At 39.9% G+C, this 18309-nt stretch overlaps 1 protein-coding gene across 1 annotated transcript; it reads right to left on the bottom strand.

The window, feature by feature from the left end:
* Window positions 1-2811: 2811 nt before the first annotated feature.
* Window positions 2812-17980, bottom strand: LOC109483645 (cleavage stimulation factor subunit 1-like). The gene is made up of 14 exons (XM_019786680.1): window positions 17964-17980; window positions 17668-17795; window positions 16533-16607; window positions 15982-16074; window positions 14422-14585; window positions 13433-13564; window positions 12022-12097; window positions 10965-11044; window positions 10256-10315; window positions 7603-7665; window positions 7034-7066; window positions 6165-6306; window positions 4529-4609; window positions 2812-3800 (listed from the first exon to the last, which is right to left on the bottom strand). The coding sequence occupies exons 1-14, from the start codon at window positions 17978-17980 to the stop codon at window positions 3688-3690; spliced, it is 1257 nt and encodes a 418-aa protein (XP_019642239.1). The 3' UTR covers window positions 2812-3687.
* Between the last annotated feature and the right edge of the window lie 329 nt (window positions 17981-18309).

The raw sequence follows: 18309 nt of genomic DNA, 5'->3' as shown, positions 1-18309 counted from the left end.
CATTAAGCAACACACCAACCAACAAACCAAAAACACACCAAGCAACGCACCAACCAACAAACCAACAAACCAAGCAACACACCAACCAACCAAAAACAAAAAACAAACCAAAGCAACGCACCAACCAACCAACAAACCAAAAACAAACCAAGCAACACACCAACCAACCACCCGACAAACCAAAAACACACCAAGCAACGCACCAACCAACCAACCAAGAAACAAAAAACACACCAAGCAACACACCAACCAACCAACCAACAAACCAAAAACACACCAAGCAACGCACCAACCAACAAACCAACACAAAAAAACAAACCAAGCAAAACACCAACCGACCAACCAACAAACAAAAAAGAAACCAAGCAACACACCAACCAACGAACCAACAAACCAAAAACAAACCAAGCAACGCACCAACCAACCAACCAACAAACCAAAAAACAAACCAAGCAACGCACCAACCAATCAAACAACCAATCAAGAACAAACCAACCAATCAACAAACATTTCCCACGACATGAACGAAATATGTACCTTTTGCTGGGCCGGGGGCCTCCTCAGCCGGTGGTCAGGCTTCGCCGGATGTTGGGCCCGGGACATCCGCTGGGCAGGCCACGCTGATGGAGGATGGCCCCTCCTGCCGGTGGTGGGGAGGGCGTCAGCCGGCCGGTGGTCGTGCTGGGGAGCCTGCAAGTCAATGGTCGGGCCGGGGCATCTCAGGTCGCGGTGGTGGGTGACGATGCAGGCTGTGGCAGTCCTCCGGGACGGCCCCTCAGGTCGGTGGTCGGGCTGGAGGGCGTCACTCGGCCGGTGGTCGGGCCGGGGAACGTGCAAGCCGATGGCCGGGCTGTGGCATTCAGGGCCCGGTGGTGGGTGACGATGCAGGCTGTGGCAGCAGGACGGCCCCTCCTGCCGGTGGTGGGGCTGGAGGGCGTCACTCGGCATTAGTTGATTAGCATAGCATAAATTTCAAAGTTCATCTGTGTTGTACAATTATTTACATCGAAGTTTGTGTACATACAAACAATGTATTCCACTTGTTAAAATGACTGGGATTCAAATTATTTGTGACAAGAGGACCGATCCATAACTAGCGCCATCTAGCGAACCTCTGAAACATTTGCTTAAAGCGCGGGAAATTTGAAATAACAAGCGATAAAGTCCAAATAAAACCGGAAACTTCAACGTCAACAATCTAAAGCAAGTAGGTTTTCGTCCGGTGGCCATTTCATTTCATTTTGAAAGTAGCCAGTTTTCAAGATTACGCTACGAAATTTCAGGGAGTTTCGTGGCGTACTTTTTCTGCTACATGTATTATTTACACTATTGTTTACCAATCTGAGAAATGGCTTCAATAGTTTCAGATGGTAACGAATGTTTACGAGACGGAAGTTAGTGTTCCTTTCTTCAAGAAGCACTCGAGTCTGGTATATCCCGGTTTTAGTGACACTCTTCCAAGTTTGTCCCCGATCAATGGGAATTTTGCGCCTGTAGGACTTTCTTCTGTTTTAATACGGCAGGAGTTTGATTAGCTGATTGCTACTGTTGTAGTGAATGTCCTACCGGGGAGCATCTTGAATTTGGCGGTAGAAGAGCCCGAAACATTCCTAATCAATCGGCATGAATAAGCCAGGGTTTCTGTTGATGAGATTCGTTCTATGGGCAAGATGAAACTGTGTAGCGAACAATACTGAAAATATGATCGGGCTCACCGTTGTTATTGTTCCTCGCCATTTTCTCCAAAACTTCGAATTCAAAGCAAAGCAAAGCAAGGCAAAGCAATGAGATTACGATGAGAGCAGATTGCGCGTGTACTACCCTCAGCTAGAATGAGCTCGTCAGGCCCCGTGCGCATATATATACGCTCTGTCGCGACGTAGACGACGTCTAGACGACGTCTAGACGACGTCTGGCTGGCAGGGGGCTTCCGTGGTCGGGAGAAGGGAGAACTAGACACGGACTTTCATACACTGGATTAGTAACAATAAGCAGATCGGGGGCACGAACGTTGACGGCAACAGCGCACCCTATTATATAAACATGCCAGAGCCATCATTACTATGATGTTGGACATCAAGGAGAAGAAGAAAACATGGAGGTCAGGAAGAAGCAATGACAGAGAGTACTACAATGTAACTCTATGCGGCTACGACGACTTCTGTCTTTGGTGCATACATGTGCACCTCCATTTTTGGAGGCAGTGGCTAGTTGTTCCAATGTCTATCTAACGACAATCTACAAGTGTAGTTGACATCCTCCATGTTGGATTACAGTGCATGCCTGTTCAACATGCAAGTTTTCCCGCCAACACCTGGTCGACGAGATTCATATGATAATAATTTTGACATAAATGAAAAGCCTTAAAGTACAATGTCACTGTAATCCAACATGGCGCATGTGAAAGCCTGTTTGCTTCCACAGTCTGAATTGATAAGGTTTTTATAAGGCCCATTTTGTGTTAGGCAGTATCCATTCGCCAGAGGGCGTGGCGTATCCATAGACCCTCTCTGGCAAGTTGCGAATGGATACTTCCTGGCCAGTTTGATACTCAGTGTCTTTTGCCACCACTCTAGGATCTGCTTGGAGATTGATGTAGATCGAATGCATTAGAACGTTTAGTCCCAACCTCAGTACATGTAACGTTAGTAGTAACGTTATATATGTATTATACATGTATATTTGGGTCGACGGCCAGAGCTTCTATTATAATACGTTTGGTACATTGTTTTTGCTTGCTGGCAAGGCAATGGCAACAAAGAAAGACAAGGTTTTAGAACAAAGATAATTTTTACTAGCAACAGTAGACCAGGGGTACCTTACAAGTGTGTTTAAAAGCTGGAAACACAGCTGTCAGCCATTTTTGTTTGTTGGTACTACAAAATGTGAGTTACAGGTACAACTGGAATGTATTATCTTTTCTTATGCCGTCATTGTATGCGAATGATGGTCACAATAATATTGAGTTGGGAACAGCTTGATATAAAGGGGTGGACAAGTAATGTTAACAGCTCCAGAACGTGTCGACTTCTATATCTTTCAACTGTGGTTGAATTAATGCTATGCTAGGCTAGGACTGGATATGCTATCCATGGCTGGAACACTAGAATTCTACTATCATCTTTCAAGATAGAAGGATGCCTATTATTAGAGTCTCAGTCACTATTTTTATAAGCTAGACTTTCTATTAGTTTTATGTAAATGACACAGACCCAACTATCACTACTAGATACAATACTTCCTACAGCTACTTGTATCTGATGATTACAGTAATACATGTATGTCAAACTGAAACAGTGGATTTTTTACACAAGAATGTCAACAATTTTTTTTTTTTTTACCTGGATATGTCACAGCTCTAGCAATTTTTATTTTATTTTATTTTCATAACGCTATGTAAAATGTAAATGACTGCAGTAGATACTTGTTATTTGTTTACCAGAGCAGGAATGTCTATGACATGTACAATGTATAAACTTACTACAATCTAAACAAATGACTGGATAACCGGCAGGCACATACATTGTAGACATGCTAGTTGTTACTATCTTAGTATGCACGAAATGTGTACAGTTTTAGCTTGAATATACATTGTACAACATACTGCTGCTGGATGAAAAAGTACAGGGAGCCTAAACATTTTCTTCAGAAGAGCTAGAACCATTTGTTCAAGCCATGTAGTGCCTGTTACTCCATGTTTGCCCTTCTGTACCAGAAGCGAGCTCTGTAGTCATCACTGCAGGTCACAAAGGCAGGACCGGTTGGGGAATGGACAATGGACCGTACCACGTTGTTATGTCCTATAAGAAAAAATTAAATTTAAAAAATCAACGGAAGTAAGGAGTATATTTTGAATTCTAAATGCATCCATTGTCTAAGAAACACATTTACACACAGAGCTGGTATAATGCGACCTTTTAATATTTGGTGTCGTGTGGCGTAATGGTAGGGCATTCAGTACAGAACCCTGGGTTCAAATCGATTGTGTCACATAGGTGGATGATCCACATAGGTGACACAATGTTGTGCCCCTTTACTCTCCACTCAAGTGAAAATGAGTACCTAGCTTCTGTTAAGACACCCATTGGATAGGACGTTAAATGGAGGTCCTGCATTTTCAGGGGGAGAGCCACATCTCAACAAAACACGATTGCACAATTATCTATACACATGCTTTACACAAGATATAAAAATCATAAAGATTCAAACAAGAAGTGCTTTTGCACTTATTTTAATTGAGAAACCCATGGCTCTTAGTATCATTACCGAAATTTTTTAGCCACCCTGACTTCCCCCTAGCCTCCATAGCATGCCAAAAACTGGGGGGGGGGGGTTCTTCTTGGTCTTTGGAAACTTTTATGTGCTATTTTCTGATTGCATATTAGACAACATAGCCGGCCTGGTCGAATTACCCCCGAAGACTACCAAACTCCCAGCTATATAAGCCTGCTACGGAGGCTAACCTCCCCCAGTGTTTGTAAAATGGCAGTGTATTTGCCCTGACTGTTGAGAAGGTACGTGTACCTACCCAGTGACAGGAGTCTCTGTCGCTCAGCATTTCTGGAATCCCAACAACACAGACTGGTGGTCTTCTCATCCGGGAAGAACACTGCCAACGGTGGGTCATAGGTCAGCATATCGACTTCTTATTGCATTAAAGGTATCCAATGTGATTTCATGGCAGCAAAAATGGAAATATTCTAAATAAGGCAAGCTTTGTCATATTCACACATACTGCTTCACATTAGCACTTTTGAGTTCATATTTCATACCTTAGGGTTTTACTGCAGAAACAAGCCCCAATATGAGTCAATGAAATACCAAAAAAAATCAGCCAAGGGCCCTTCCAGTTGCCATTTTCTGTCAGAAGTTCTGGATATATGCTCCAAGAGGGTCAATATACATTGGGATAGTGCAGTTTCAATTCAGTATGTAGATAAACAACTTAACTGTAGAACATTGACTTTGACAAATTGGGTTTCCAAGCCCTAAAAACTACACTGGATGCCTTTAACTACATGCATGCATTGTTCAGCTGAGAGCAGGTAATTCATGTCTATGATCAAGGTTGTTCAATCTCTCTTTCCTGTATCTGTATCTATACAGCCAGTATAACCACCCCTCAGCATAACACACCAGCGTGACTTGGCTTCACTGACAGAAGGTTGTTTAATCTATACCTACATGTAGGCTTTTGGCAGTAAAACTGAAAACATTCAATCTTGAAGACAAAATCTTAAGTCACAGATTGAACACATTTTCAACACAATTTCATAGAAACTGCTGCACTTACAAACCATGTATGCAAAAACAAAACCTGCATCATGGTCAATTGCACATGCACGATTATCATGTATCATGGTTTCTTCCTAATGGAGAAGATATTTGTTAGTTTATCAGCAGTAAAGAATATAATTGAATGTGTCACTTCCCATTTCCTTCAGATCTGGTTATGTTTTATCAATAAATATCTGACACCCAACCATTGAACATGATACTAAGACAGTGTACTTAGTACAAAAAACCTATGTCTTGAGGAAACAAAAGGATCTGGCAACTACATGTGCATGAATACGTCATACTAGTAGTTCTTACCAGGCTGTTTGAGTGTAGGGCCCCCTACCCTGGGACTTGGACCCCCCACACTGTGATTTAGCCCCCTACACTACATGTTTCCACAAGCATATATAGGGGTGTTTTGGGGGGCAGAAGCTTCATAAATCTTCGAAAAAAAATGAAACATACCTTCAGAATGAAGCTATAACAAAGGGAAAACAAAAAGAAATGTCCCATAATAAGCAAGGAGCATTGTCTCAGGAGGTTATGAGTTACAAAATTTTTTGGGGGAGAATATAAGACGCCCTGCTGAGGTCATATTTTGGGGACTCAATGCAAGACTTGCGCCGCAGACAGTTTCCCTCCTGTACCCGACCCCTACGCTGTGAAAAAATCCTGGTGAGATTACCCATGCATGTACATTTGTATATTGTACAGTAACCCAATCATATGGTATACCAGCCCTATATCTTTATGTTTGAACTTCAAGAAGTCCATCTCTTATATGTATATGTGTACACGTACATCCCTGACAAAAGTCCTTGATAAACTGATCCATTTTTACAGAAATTCTTCAGTCTGTATATTTTTTTTGGACAGTTTCTTACCGAAGTCCTCGGTATGGTTGAACACAGCCTGTGTTCGGTGGTCCTGTTTAGAAGACCCAGCTCCAGTGTAGGTGATGAGAGCACGGCCTGTAGACAACTCCCACAACTTCACCAGAGAGTCCTTACCACTCGACAAAATGTACTGTGGACAAGAGGGAAAACAGCTACGGCAAATGGCTTCAAATGTTATCAAAGGCTTATCAAAGTGAAAAGCATCTAAGGCCAGACCAATTTAATTTGTTGTTTCTCGGATTTGCCTCTTCATTTTTTATGATTTGTAAAAAAAAAAAAAAAGATTCTGGTTCTGAATCAACTCAAATATGCTCATATTTTGCCGCAAACAGTTGAGGAAAGTCCCTTTCTTCCTAGTTGTTCCATCAGTTTTTCCATCTACCAATGCAGTGGCTTGATTAAAAGTTCAAAATTCATTGTTTAAATATTAACCCAGCCTTTTGTGTTGACTCCATGACTCCTTTTGTAGCATTTGGGGCTGTAATACAATGTAGGATGCCTAGACCTGTTTTTATTTTTGTTTTCCCGTTTTTTTTTTTCGTTTGAAAAAAATTGAGAACCAACAAATTAAATTGTTGTGGCCTAATGCAATTTCTGGGCAGCAAACTGAACTTCCAAAGTTAATTTTGTAGTCATCCTATCCTATCCAACAGTGTACTGATAGCTCCACATGTGAGGCCAGAATTGTGATCTTGCTGACAGAAAACAGCTGCTTGTTTTGTACTGTAGGCTGGCAGATTTTTTCATCTACAATATTTTGTTTTGTTTGCCTGAAATGTCATTGGATGCGTTTCAAACATCATCATATGAGAAGATCATGTGTGAAAATGCCTACATAACAAAGCAGGTAGACCAACCTTTGAATTCCTGGAGAAAACCACTGAGCTCACCTGAAATAGACAACAGTTAGCCTTGTGTTCTATCAAATGGGAACAATGCTAATAACATTGTATGCTACTGTGAAACGGTCACTGTTCTCTTACTATGTACAATGTAGATTATACCAGCACAACTTTTGTCGGAGCTTTAAAGAAGAAAGTCATGATAGTCAAAGTTTATTGCACAACGATTGTCACGGGTACAATGTATGGCAAATAATAATTAAGTTACTAGTTGGTATGAGTCTATCATAATGCTACATAATTATATGGTCAACGGTTACTGTGTCTGCCAGAGTGTTATAAAGAACTACATTTGTACTGGCTAGGAAATATTCCAACTCTACATGTACGTTTTTTTTGTACATTACGCTAAACTATACTTATGAAGGGTACAGTGAGCAGTTGTACCTAATTATACAAAACATGTTCTATGGATACTAAACAGAGTGTAGACAAGAAGAAATGCACAGATTTTAGTCCCATTTTGCATGACTTTTGATTGCAGGTGTGAAAGTCACTGAAGATTTGGTCTGTATATTACTTACCTCCTCTCCATCATGAGCCCGTGTGTATGTGGCAATACAGCGGTTACTGACACCATCCCACACCTGTGTACAAACAATGTCAGACAGACATGTTATAGTAACATATAGAGGGGCCACAATTAGGCCATGTTGATTTGATTATATGGATGACATCCTCTGGGAACCCCAAAACTGATGCGAGCGCGCGAATAAAAAAAAGTTTTGCAAAAAAAAAGGTGCTTTCATGAAATCTACGTTGTTATGAAGGTCGAACAAATGACACAGAGTATGGAATGGCGAATAATCTATTCTTTAAATTCATTTTTTTGCATTTTAGTTTTTTGTTTGATTTTGGCATTCTAGGACGTTGGAATCGTTTTCAAATATTATTTTGCAACTTTCGGTATATATTTGCTCATTTTGCAACTGTTTTGTACAATTTACAGTGTGGTTGGAAACTTTTTTTTTTTTTTTTTGAAACGGCCGAAAATTCATGCGCGCGCGGATGTCATCCATATAATCAAATCAACATGGCCTCATTTGTCAATAAGGTTCCACACGGGATTTGGACTTTGGTATTGAACTGTTACAATTTGTTTAGGGTGGTCCATCAAATTTTTTCCATTTCAGGCACATTTTGAATCGAAATGTGTGTTTTCTGTGACAAGATACATGTATAACACTACACCATACTCCATGTCACCCTCTGTCCCAGCCCCTCCCGAGGGTGATGCATACAACATGTACCATGGATTATCATGAAAGTTCATCTTCTTCTTCTTCTTGAGTACTCTCTAACCACCCCTACTGGGGTATCACTGAGAGGGGGGGGGGGGCGACGGACTATGGCTGTGCGGCCAGAAGCCCGGCCTTGAAGGCCTCCACTGTCTGGGCTTTTACAAGCTGGCCCGGTAACTTGTTCCACTCATTTATCGTTCTTGGAAAAAAAGAAAATCTAAAACAGTCTGTTTTGGCAGGTATTGCTTGATACTTATATTCATGACTTCCTCTGGTACGCCTATGGGCAGGTTTGAGGTATTGTTCCATTTGAATATTAATATGTCCATGAGCAATTTTATATAAAGATATCAAGCGAGCGGTTCTCCTTCTGTCAACAAGTAACGGCCACTGGAGGCGCTTTAGCATGTCAGAAACACTGCTGGTATAGTCATAATCACTAACAGCCATTCGCGCCGCCCTTCGTTGGACTCGCTCCAACGCCTGGGAACCACCGATGGTGTGGGGATCCCATACAGTCGCACAGTACTCCAGGTGTGGGCGTACAAGTGTTCTGTAGCATGTAGATTTGACACGAAGAGGACAGTGCGAAAGGTTACGGCGGATGACTGCCAGTATCCTATTAGCTCTACCAGTGACATAATTTATATGTGTGTCCCATTTCATATCCTGTGATAGTTGGACTCCAAGATATGGATGGGTTTTAACACTAGTAAGATTTTCTGAACATAATCGGTATTGTGTAATAATCGGGTTACGCTTACGAGTAATATGAAGTGTGTGGCACTTTGAGGGGTTGAAGGACATTTGCCATGTGTCCTGCCACCGGGTCAGTGCATCGAGATCTTTTTGTAGATCAAGAGCATCTGAGGGTTTTTCAATAACCCGGTACAACAGGCAGTCATCGGCAAACAAACGCACACTAGAGGTCACAACACTCGGAAGATCATTGATATAAAGGAGAAACAAAAGCGGACCCAAAACAGTGCCTTGCGGTACTCCAGACACTACCTTGGCGGGCTTAGAGGCCACACCATCAAGGACAACTGATTGGGTTCTTTGAGTGAGAAAAGCTTGCAGCCATGTTAGTAATTTGCCAGAAATGCTATAGTGCTGGAGCTTATTCAGTAAGCGACTGTGGGGGACCTTATCAAAAGCTTTACTGAAATCCAGCACAATGGCGTCGACCTGCTTATTTAGGTCTAGAGTACTAGCCAAGTCATGGGTTGTCAAAAGTAGTTGACTCTCGCATGATAGTCCTTTACGAAAACCGTGCTGTGTCGAAGATAATATATTATATTTGTCAAGGTGGCTCATGGTATGGCTATGTATAATATGTTCCAAAACTTTGCTACAGACTGAGGTGAGTGACACCGGCCTGTAGTTAACAGGTGAGGTTTTATCTCCCTTCTTAAAGATGGGGCTAATATTAGCGGCTCTCCAATCATCTGTGTTGGTAGTAATCACAGTAAAAGGTTGAACTTTATTCCAACACACAATATGTACACGGATGAAATTTTCAGCGACCACTGTCGCCTTCATCAGGATAATTAATGACCAATCACTTCACAACGTGACCTCGCGAGAATTACGGTTTACAAACACGTGACCTTATTCACACGAGATTTTACTGATACGTGACGTAAGTAATTGATCAAACGTGCCAGGGAGAATATCATTCTCACCATGTCAACAAGGTAAGGAAGAGAGCAGCAGACTTAGATACATGAATTTTCAACATTATGATTGTTAACCTTCATTCTGGTTGAGTTGAAATGGATAATGCCATGGCCAGAGAACACCAAGCTTGTTACACTTTATTCATCAGTTCAAAAGGTACGTTTTTGTAATCCACAACTTTTGTTACCACATGAGCAGTTTTGTTTAAAGAAGACTACAAATCAATGACCATATCAAATGAGGCAGAATTGCCCACCTTGATGTCCCCATCTTTACTGCAGCTGACGTACAGGTTGGCATTGGGGCTGTACTTTACCTGGGGAAAGGATCAAAATTACTGTTACACTTTAGTCAGAATATACACCGGTACCGGTATCTTAATGTATTTAAAAATACATGTACAGTCACCTGAGCGTAGATACAGTCAAACTTACCCATTGATGTAACTACATTGTACCTCAATAAGCTGGCCACCTACATGTAGCTATAACAACTGCTTTCTTGCAGTCACTGCAGTCTTTTTAACATACATTGTAGACATTCATGATTGTATAAGAATTAAGGAACTTGTCTAAGCCCACCATTTGTTCAACATGATCTCTGCCTATGGCCAGTGTTTAATTTTTAATGTGTGGCAGAAAAAGTTCTTTTTAATGACTAGTGGGAAAATGTAATGGAATTGGTCAGTTTGCCAGGGATTTTAGTGTTCTGTCTTGATGCCATACTAATTTAACTGATGTGTACATGTACATAACAACAACTACAGGTTTTGAATTTCCCAATCAAACAAGTAAACCCTAGCTAGCTTGATCAACCCAGCAATCCTAAGAATAATGTCAGTGACATGATGTTAACAATTTAAATGGTTTACACATAGAATATGAATACCAGCAAGCAGAATGTCAAAGGTATAAGAATTCTTTTGCTGATTTTTTTTCGGAATAAAGAAGACTTAGTGGACTTACAGCACTGATAGCTGCCTTATGTTGGTCTGCAGGGTTACAGGATACAAAACACTGCAGGGTGTTGCTGTCATACAGGCGTACTGCAAGGACAGATCAAATCACAAACATCACACACATGTACCCTGAATTACTACACAAACATCACACACATGTACCCTGAATTACCACACAAACATCACACACATGTACCCTGAATTACCACACAAACATCACACACATGTACCCTGAATTACCACACAAACATCACACACATGTACCCTGAATTACCACACAAACATCACACACATGTACCCTGAATTACCACACAAACATCACACACATGTACCCTGAATTACCACACAAACATCACACACATGTACCCTAAACTACCACACATGGATAATCAAACATCATGCTGATCAGTATAAATCATTCTTGATAGAAAAAGCAGATGGTTTGAGCGTGTGCACATCCGGTCAATGTCAAATTGACGGATGATCAACACATCATATCCTAGCCCTCTCTTCATCTGTGACCAAGGCCGCCACCAACTACCCCCATACATGTACAACACTCTCTTCCAGTCACGTGACCTGTGTTAACCTTTGAAGCTCTAGGTCACCTAACAACCCTTGTCAATAGCTAAAGAAAGATGGTGGATGCCATCTGAAGCTTCTCTGCTCATATTATAGCAGAGAAGTCATGTGTACCTTCCTTTCAATATGTAACCTAAAATTATACATTTACAATCTTGTACTATGATCATGTTCACTTTGCAGATAAAATGCACAAAATCCCATAATAAAAATATACATGTAGATTGCAAAACAACTACATGTAGAGGGTGAACTTCTGAGCTTGAATCTGAAATGGGAGCTAACGTCGAAAACTTAAACAAGTACTACAACAAATATTTTATTATTTTTCTGATACTTAGAGACCAAGAATATCCAGTATATTATATTTCTAATGTAAAAAAGTCCTACAGAAATATTTGGGTGCACCAGTGCACAGTGTACATGAAGATAGCGGTAATAAGTGGGTAAACTTCAAGGTTACGGGGCTACAAATAACTTACATGTGGGGTGCTGTGTGCCCACCAGAATGAAGTCACCTGATGGGTGGAAAGACAGGCATCGAACAACATCTGCCTCCTGTGGGTCAGAGATTTAACAAACTGAAGGAAGCTGACAATCTGAATGAAACATAATAATACTATTACATGTATATATAATATAAATTTACTAATAGACAGAAATTACTGAATACAACAAATTCCTCTCTGAACTGTTTGTTAAGGGAGCATTATGTAACATTTTTGAACCAAAAATTTAAATATCATTATTGAAAAAACTCTTCATATGATTGTCATTTACTTACACTTTTCTAAATATTTGTGCTATCATTTTCATGTTTTTGATATTTAGGGTTCGCAATAAGGTGACCCACATATACATGCACTCATTTTGTGGCACCACCATGAAACACCAGAATGTAAATAAACATGACTGACAACGGTGTTTCTAGCTTTCAAACACACTTGTGCAGTGTAATAATGTCACACCTCTACTTCCTGAATGGCAGCTACATGCATTTCCAATTGAAGGGGGTTGATTCAACTAACTTTGTAAAGAAATGACTACAAAATAGACTACAGTACTGTTTTTTTGAAAATTTTCTTTTATGAAGAATTACCACATTTGTGGAAGGATAATCATTGACATAACACATAACTATCATCTCTTCAAGATGTCAAACCTGAGACCAGACTGTAAGATTTGAACCACTCACACCAGGAAGGTCTCCTACTCTTTTCGATAAGTGCGGTGGGTTCTTTAACGTGCGGGGGGTGTGACTCTCCCCAAACACGGGACCTCCATTTAACGTCCTATCCGAGGGACGTCCCTTACCGAGGCTAGGTACTCATTTACACCTGAGTGAAGTGAGGAAAGTCGTGTAAAGTGCCTTTCCCAAGGGCACAAGATCGGTAACACCGGGCCCTTTTGGCCCTGGGCCGAACATGCTACCGTTACACCACACAACCCCACATAATGGTTTTTATCATCCTAATGTTACATAATACAGCCTTAGGCCACACCAATTTAATTTCTTGGTTTCAGATTTTTTCAGAAAAAATAAGAAGTGACAGGGGAAAAAAAAACAGGTGTAGGCATTCTATTATAGATATGAAAATGGTACAAATGAGCCAAGAAGTCAACACAAAAGGCTGGGTAAATATTTAAACAATGAATTTTGAACTTTTAATCAAACCAATGCATTGATAGATCGAAGAACTGTAACAACTAGGAAGAAAAGGACTTTCCTCAACTGTTGGGGGCAAAATATGAGCACTTTTCAGTTGATTCAGAACAAGAATCTATTTTTTTTTGCAAATCAGAAAAAAAAAATGAAGAGGCGAATCTGAGAACCAAGAAGTAAAATTGGTGTGGCCTTAAGTTCAGAAGATACAAGAGCAGACTGAAGGTAACCTGTATACTCTTGGTGGCCCTTTTGACTGACGGTTTGGTGAAGTCAAAGAACTTGACTGTGTAGTCCTTACTGCCAGAGGCCAGGAGCTGGACATTGGGGTACTGTGGATGGTAGTCCAGACAAGTCACCTCCTGTTGGAAAACATACATTGTACAAGGACAAACTTTAGTCAAAACAATCAGTTCTTCTTTTTGATAAGTCAATTATGCTCAACAATTTACAGAGTTTCTTTTGTCTAATATTGCTGTCCTTTAAATCACATGGAAAAATAAATTAGAATTTGCAATTTTGAAATGGGAACATATTGGGAATTAAGGAAAAAATATTGTGGTACGTGTGAAAATGTGGTAAAAAAAATAATGTGGTAAATCATCATAAATGATCAAAAATATTTCCTATACTAACGTCAATGAATATTTGCATGACTGTTTTGTACATGTACTACAAAAAAAATTTTTACACAGGACAGTGCACTTTTATTGCCACTTCATTAAACAGTACAATCAGGCCACACCAATTTAATTTCTTGGTTAACGGATTCGCCCGCTTCATTTTTTTCTGATTTGCAAATTTAAAAAAAATTAAGAATCAACTGCAAAATGCTCATATTTTGCCCTGAACAGTTAAAAACAGACCTTTTCTTCCTAGTTGTTACAGTTATTCCATCTTTCAATGCAGTGGTATCATTAAAGTTCAAAATCGTTTAAATTTTGAACCAGCCTGGTGTGTTGACTTCATGGCTCCTATTGTACCATTTTAGGCCATAATAGGATGCCTAGGCCTATTCTTATTTCTATCTTTTTTCGCCCGCCCGCTCCATAATTTTTCTAGAAAAATCCGTTAACCAAGAAATCAAATTGGTGTGGCCTCATATGACAATTCACAGTATAACAAAAGTATCGTAAGCTATCATATCAGGATTCAGGTTGGCACTAAATTAAGCCTAAATAGTATACATTCATATATTACTGTTCAATAGACCTCAGACCTCAATGTGATCATACAGGGTCCGTATGACAGGATGGTTCTCCATGTTCTGCTGTGGGGTTTCCTGAGCTGCCTGTTCAGGGGCCTGTGCACTCTTTGCCAACATCCTGTCAACATCCAGGACCTTGATGGAGGCATCCACAGACCCGGTAGCTATCAGCTGGCCTGAAACATACATAAGAGTGACACAAGGTTACTCAAGCAACATTTTGAAAACTGTCAGACACCAAACCACACAGTTTGTCTGTCTTTCCAGTGTGCTATGTAGTTGCTGGTTCGTACATGTAGCTATGCCTTCAAGTACTAGAGTTATCAACCAAAGATTGAGGTGTTCAAAAATGTTTTTTCCTAGAACTATTGCAGAGTGGAACTCACCAAGTACAGTAGCAGCATTATCATTAGATAGCTTTAAACAATGCCCAGAGTTAGATGTTCAAGGGTTAGGTTTAACAAGTCGGTCGGTGTAATATAGCCAGCTGCCGCCGCGCCACGTGCCTGCGAAGCTGGTGTGTTACGCTGAAAGGCGGTTATACCGGCTATACAGATACAGACATTTCAAGTAGCATTCACTGACAAAAACATTTAACAATTTTTTAAATCTATCCAGTCGCTTGAGTAACAATTTTCTTATGTATCTCATTACATGGCACAGACAAGAGTCCATGGGACACAAAAAAACTCTGTAAATGGTTGAAAACCAAATGTAATACCAAAATTGTTTGGAACCAGAAGAAATGACAGACGTGGGTATTGGCAGAATTATAGGAATCCTACGTTTCACTTCAAGTTTGTGAAGTAAGTTAAAATCTGGTGTTCACAAGAGAGTGATGTTCTACAGGCAACAACTGTAATTTCTGTTTATTGCTTAGCATGTTTCAGTTCATGTGTATTGTGTATATTTTGTACATTTTCTATATATTTTGTCACTTGGTTATCATAAAGTTTTGTAAAAACATTCTCTGTGATGTTGTAACACTCTTGGCAGAGTGGATGAAGGTGTATTGTGCAGGCAATATAAAAACAACTTGGGTCAAGCAGACCAAACACTACAAGTATGCAACAATAACGAAAATGTGCTATTTATTACTGGCCGTAAATGTAAATATCAGACAGATTTCTTCAATTGAATGATTTTAGCTGTTTCGTCATCTGTCATGACAATACTACTGTGAATGCAACAGCTAGCACAAATCACCCAATATCTGCTTGAATAAAAAAAGTAAAGACAGAGGCCCTACACTGAGCCATGTGTGATGTTACAGGTTTGTACATTAATACTTACCATCACAAGTAAAGGCAGAGGCCCTACACTGAGCCTTATGTGATGTTACAGGTTTGTACATTAATACTTACCATCACAAGTAAAGGCAGAGGCCCTACACTGAGCCTTGTTACAGGTTTGTACATTTTAATACTTACCATCACAAGTAAAGGCAGAGGCCCTACACTGAGCCTTATGTGATGTTACAGGTTTGTACATTAATACTTACCATCACAAGTAAAGGCAGAGGCCCTACACTGAGCCTTGTGTGATGTTACAGGTTTGTACATTAATACTTACCATCACAAGTAAAGGCAGAGGCCCTACACTGAGCCTTGTGGGATGTCACATAGCAGGTTTCGTACAGGGCAGCCTCAGGAGAAATGGTCACAACTGTGGAGATGCAACAGGAGGAAACTTTAAACTATGAGAATATTGTCATAGCAATTCAAACACTTAAACTATCCAACTGAGGGTGATTAGAAATACAGTCAGAATTTTACTTGAAGATGAGTGAAAATTCTTATTCCAAATTACTACTTGTTGACTTTTACAGAAGATTGAAATTAAAAATTTAATGTAATATCTATTAGTTATCAATAATCTGTCATACTTATTTTTGTTTTAAAAGTGGTCCCTTTCTTGCTTACTAGTACATGTATGTCTTACTGTATAATACACTGTTATGTACATGATGTACAGTTGTACATACATTTGTATGTACAGTGCGAAATATTGAATTGAAATGGGGCAAGTACAGTTTTGTGTATTTACCATTGATACTAATGATAGGCACATTTTATGTTTGTGTTACTTTAAGATCCAATATTACATGACGATTGTGTTCTCACCATCAGACTCAAACTCCAAGTCAATACCACCTCCTGGTGCAACCCTCTCCTTTGTCAAAGAGTTCTGCTTTGTACCTGAAAGAAACGACAACTATTTAAATTAACACCCGGGTATGTTTAATACATGTATCTATGCAAATGTTGGCAAGCTTTGCTAATTTGTATGTACGGTAAAACCAACTATACAAGCTGACAACCTGGTCATGAAGACTGCTTTTTCTCGGTCCCAATTATTTTTCCATGGCCATAGACATATGAATTATGATGAGATACAATGTTTGCTCAAGAAACCCCCAAAATACCTGAGATATTATACGTAGAGGTACAAATGTCCAAATTCATTTGTACATGGAGTACAAAAATGTTGTTAAACATTAGTCTCTGAGTCTGTTTGGAAAGTGCAATGCAAATTAAATTTTAGGGATTTTTTTAAACCACACTGCATCTTCATTTTGTAACTGTCTTCTTGGTCTCTTTTCTCCCTTGCAAGTTGCTTTTTTTGTTTATGCTCTATTTCTATAAAAAAATAAATTGATAGGTTTAAAACTTTAATGTTTAACCCATACAGTGTTAGAAATATCCATCCACAGTCTGCATTTTACAGAGAAATTTTGAAGAACCTGAAATTTTACATACTAGGGGTTCAATTATGTTGGTATAACATTGCATTTTGTGTTTGCTACTACTGACTTTATGCCTTGTGTTCTTCAAATTGCATGTAAAAATGTTTGCCGACATACAAGTTTTAGGTCAGGATTTAATTTATATTTGCAGGAAGTATTTCTGAATTGCAGAACAAAATTTTGACATTCTGCAATATTGCAGAACACTGAAAAACTAGAGAAGTAACATTTGCAAAGCAAATGCATACTAGTAATGTTTACATGAATCTTGGGACATGGTCTGCTCTGTTAATTCTCACTAAAACACATCCACATACATGTACTACTAGTATTTGGTGACAAGAGCAGAGCAGACCATGAAATTGCAACATTACGTATGTAACCCATCACCAGTCACCATGGTGGCAAACGTCAACAAATCATCTCATTGGTCAGGTCAGAGGTCACTGTTTGGAGAAGAAGAAGAAGAGGAAGAAACGGAGCAAAAACATGTATATCTACTGCTGCCGTACCTTCTTCCGTGACCAGTGCCAGTTTGGTGAGTCTGAGCAGGCGATCAGAGGGAGTCAGGGCACCCTGGAGTCGTACAACCTTAGCCAGACTGGCAGCTACTGACTCATAACCATCATAGTACAGCTGGCTGTGGACATGGCAACAAGTAACATATGGACATCAGAACATAAGACTTTATTTTCCTGGATAAACATCAATGTAATATGATGCCAAACATTTTCAGATTGGATGAATAAAAGTTTAACATACAATTTGTACTAAGGAGTATTACACAGCATATCAAGAACATCCTTACCCAGACCGGTACTTCATTCAACTTCAATAAGTTCAAACTTTATTCAAAGTAATCCATAAAATTACTTCAGTGTTGCCTTAATGTTGTAGGGTGGAGCGGTACACGGGTTATGGCAGGACGGTTTCTACCCTGGCCTTATAAAAGCCTCTACTGTCGGTGCTCCCACCACTGGGCCCGGCAGTTGGTTCCACTCGCTTACCGTGCGGGGAAAAAAGAAACCTAAAACAGTCTTATGTGCTGTGAATAACGCCCCCCTTGTATTTGTATTAGTGACTACTTAATCCGAGCAACTATATGTATTTTAGTATGGAAGTCGCGCATCAATACTGTCATCTGCAACCTACAT

Source organism: Branchiostoma belcheri, unplaced genomic scaffold (genome assembly GCF_001625305.1).
Source record: "Branchiostoma belcheri isolate BF01 breed outbred unplaced genomic scaffold, Haploidv18h27 scaffold654, whole genome shotgun sequence".
In the NCBI taxonomy this organism is placed as follows: domain Eukaryota; kingdom Metazoa; phylum Chordata; class Leptocardii; order Amphioxiformes; family Branchiostomatidae; genus Branchiostoma; species Branchiostoma belcheri.
This window is presented reverse-complemented; position numbering and strand designations above follow the sequence as displayed.

Bases quoted from the DNA above. Each gene is read 5' to 3' on its own strand.
- LOC109483645 (XM_019786680.1), bottom strand. The intron at 11,045-12,021 runs GTAAGTTATTTG...CTGTCCTTGCAG, and splicing joins GGGCACACAGCACCCCACAT to TACGCCTGTATGACAGCAAC. The intron at 10,316-10,964 runs GTAAGTCCACTA...TCCTTTCCCCAG, and splicing joins ATAAGGCAGCTATCAGTGCT to GTAAAGTACAGCCCCAATGC.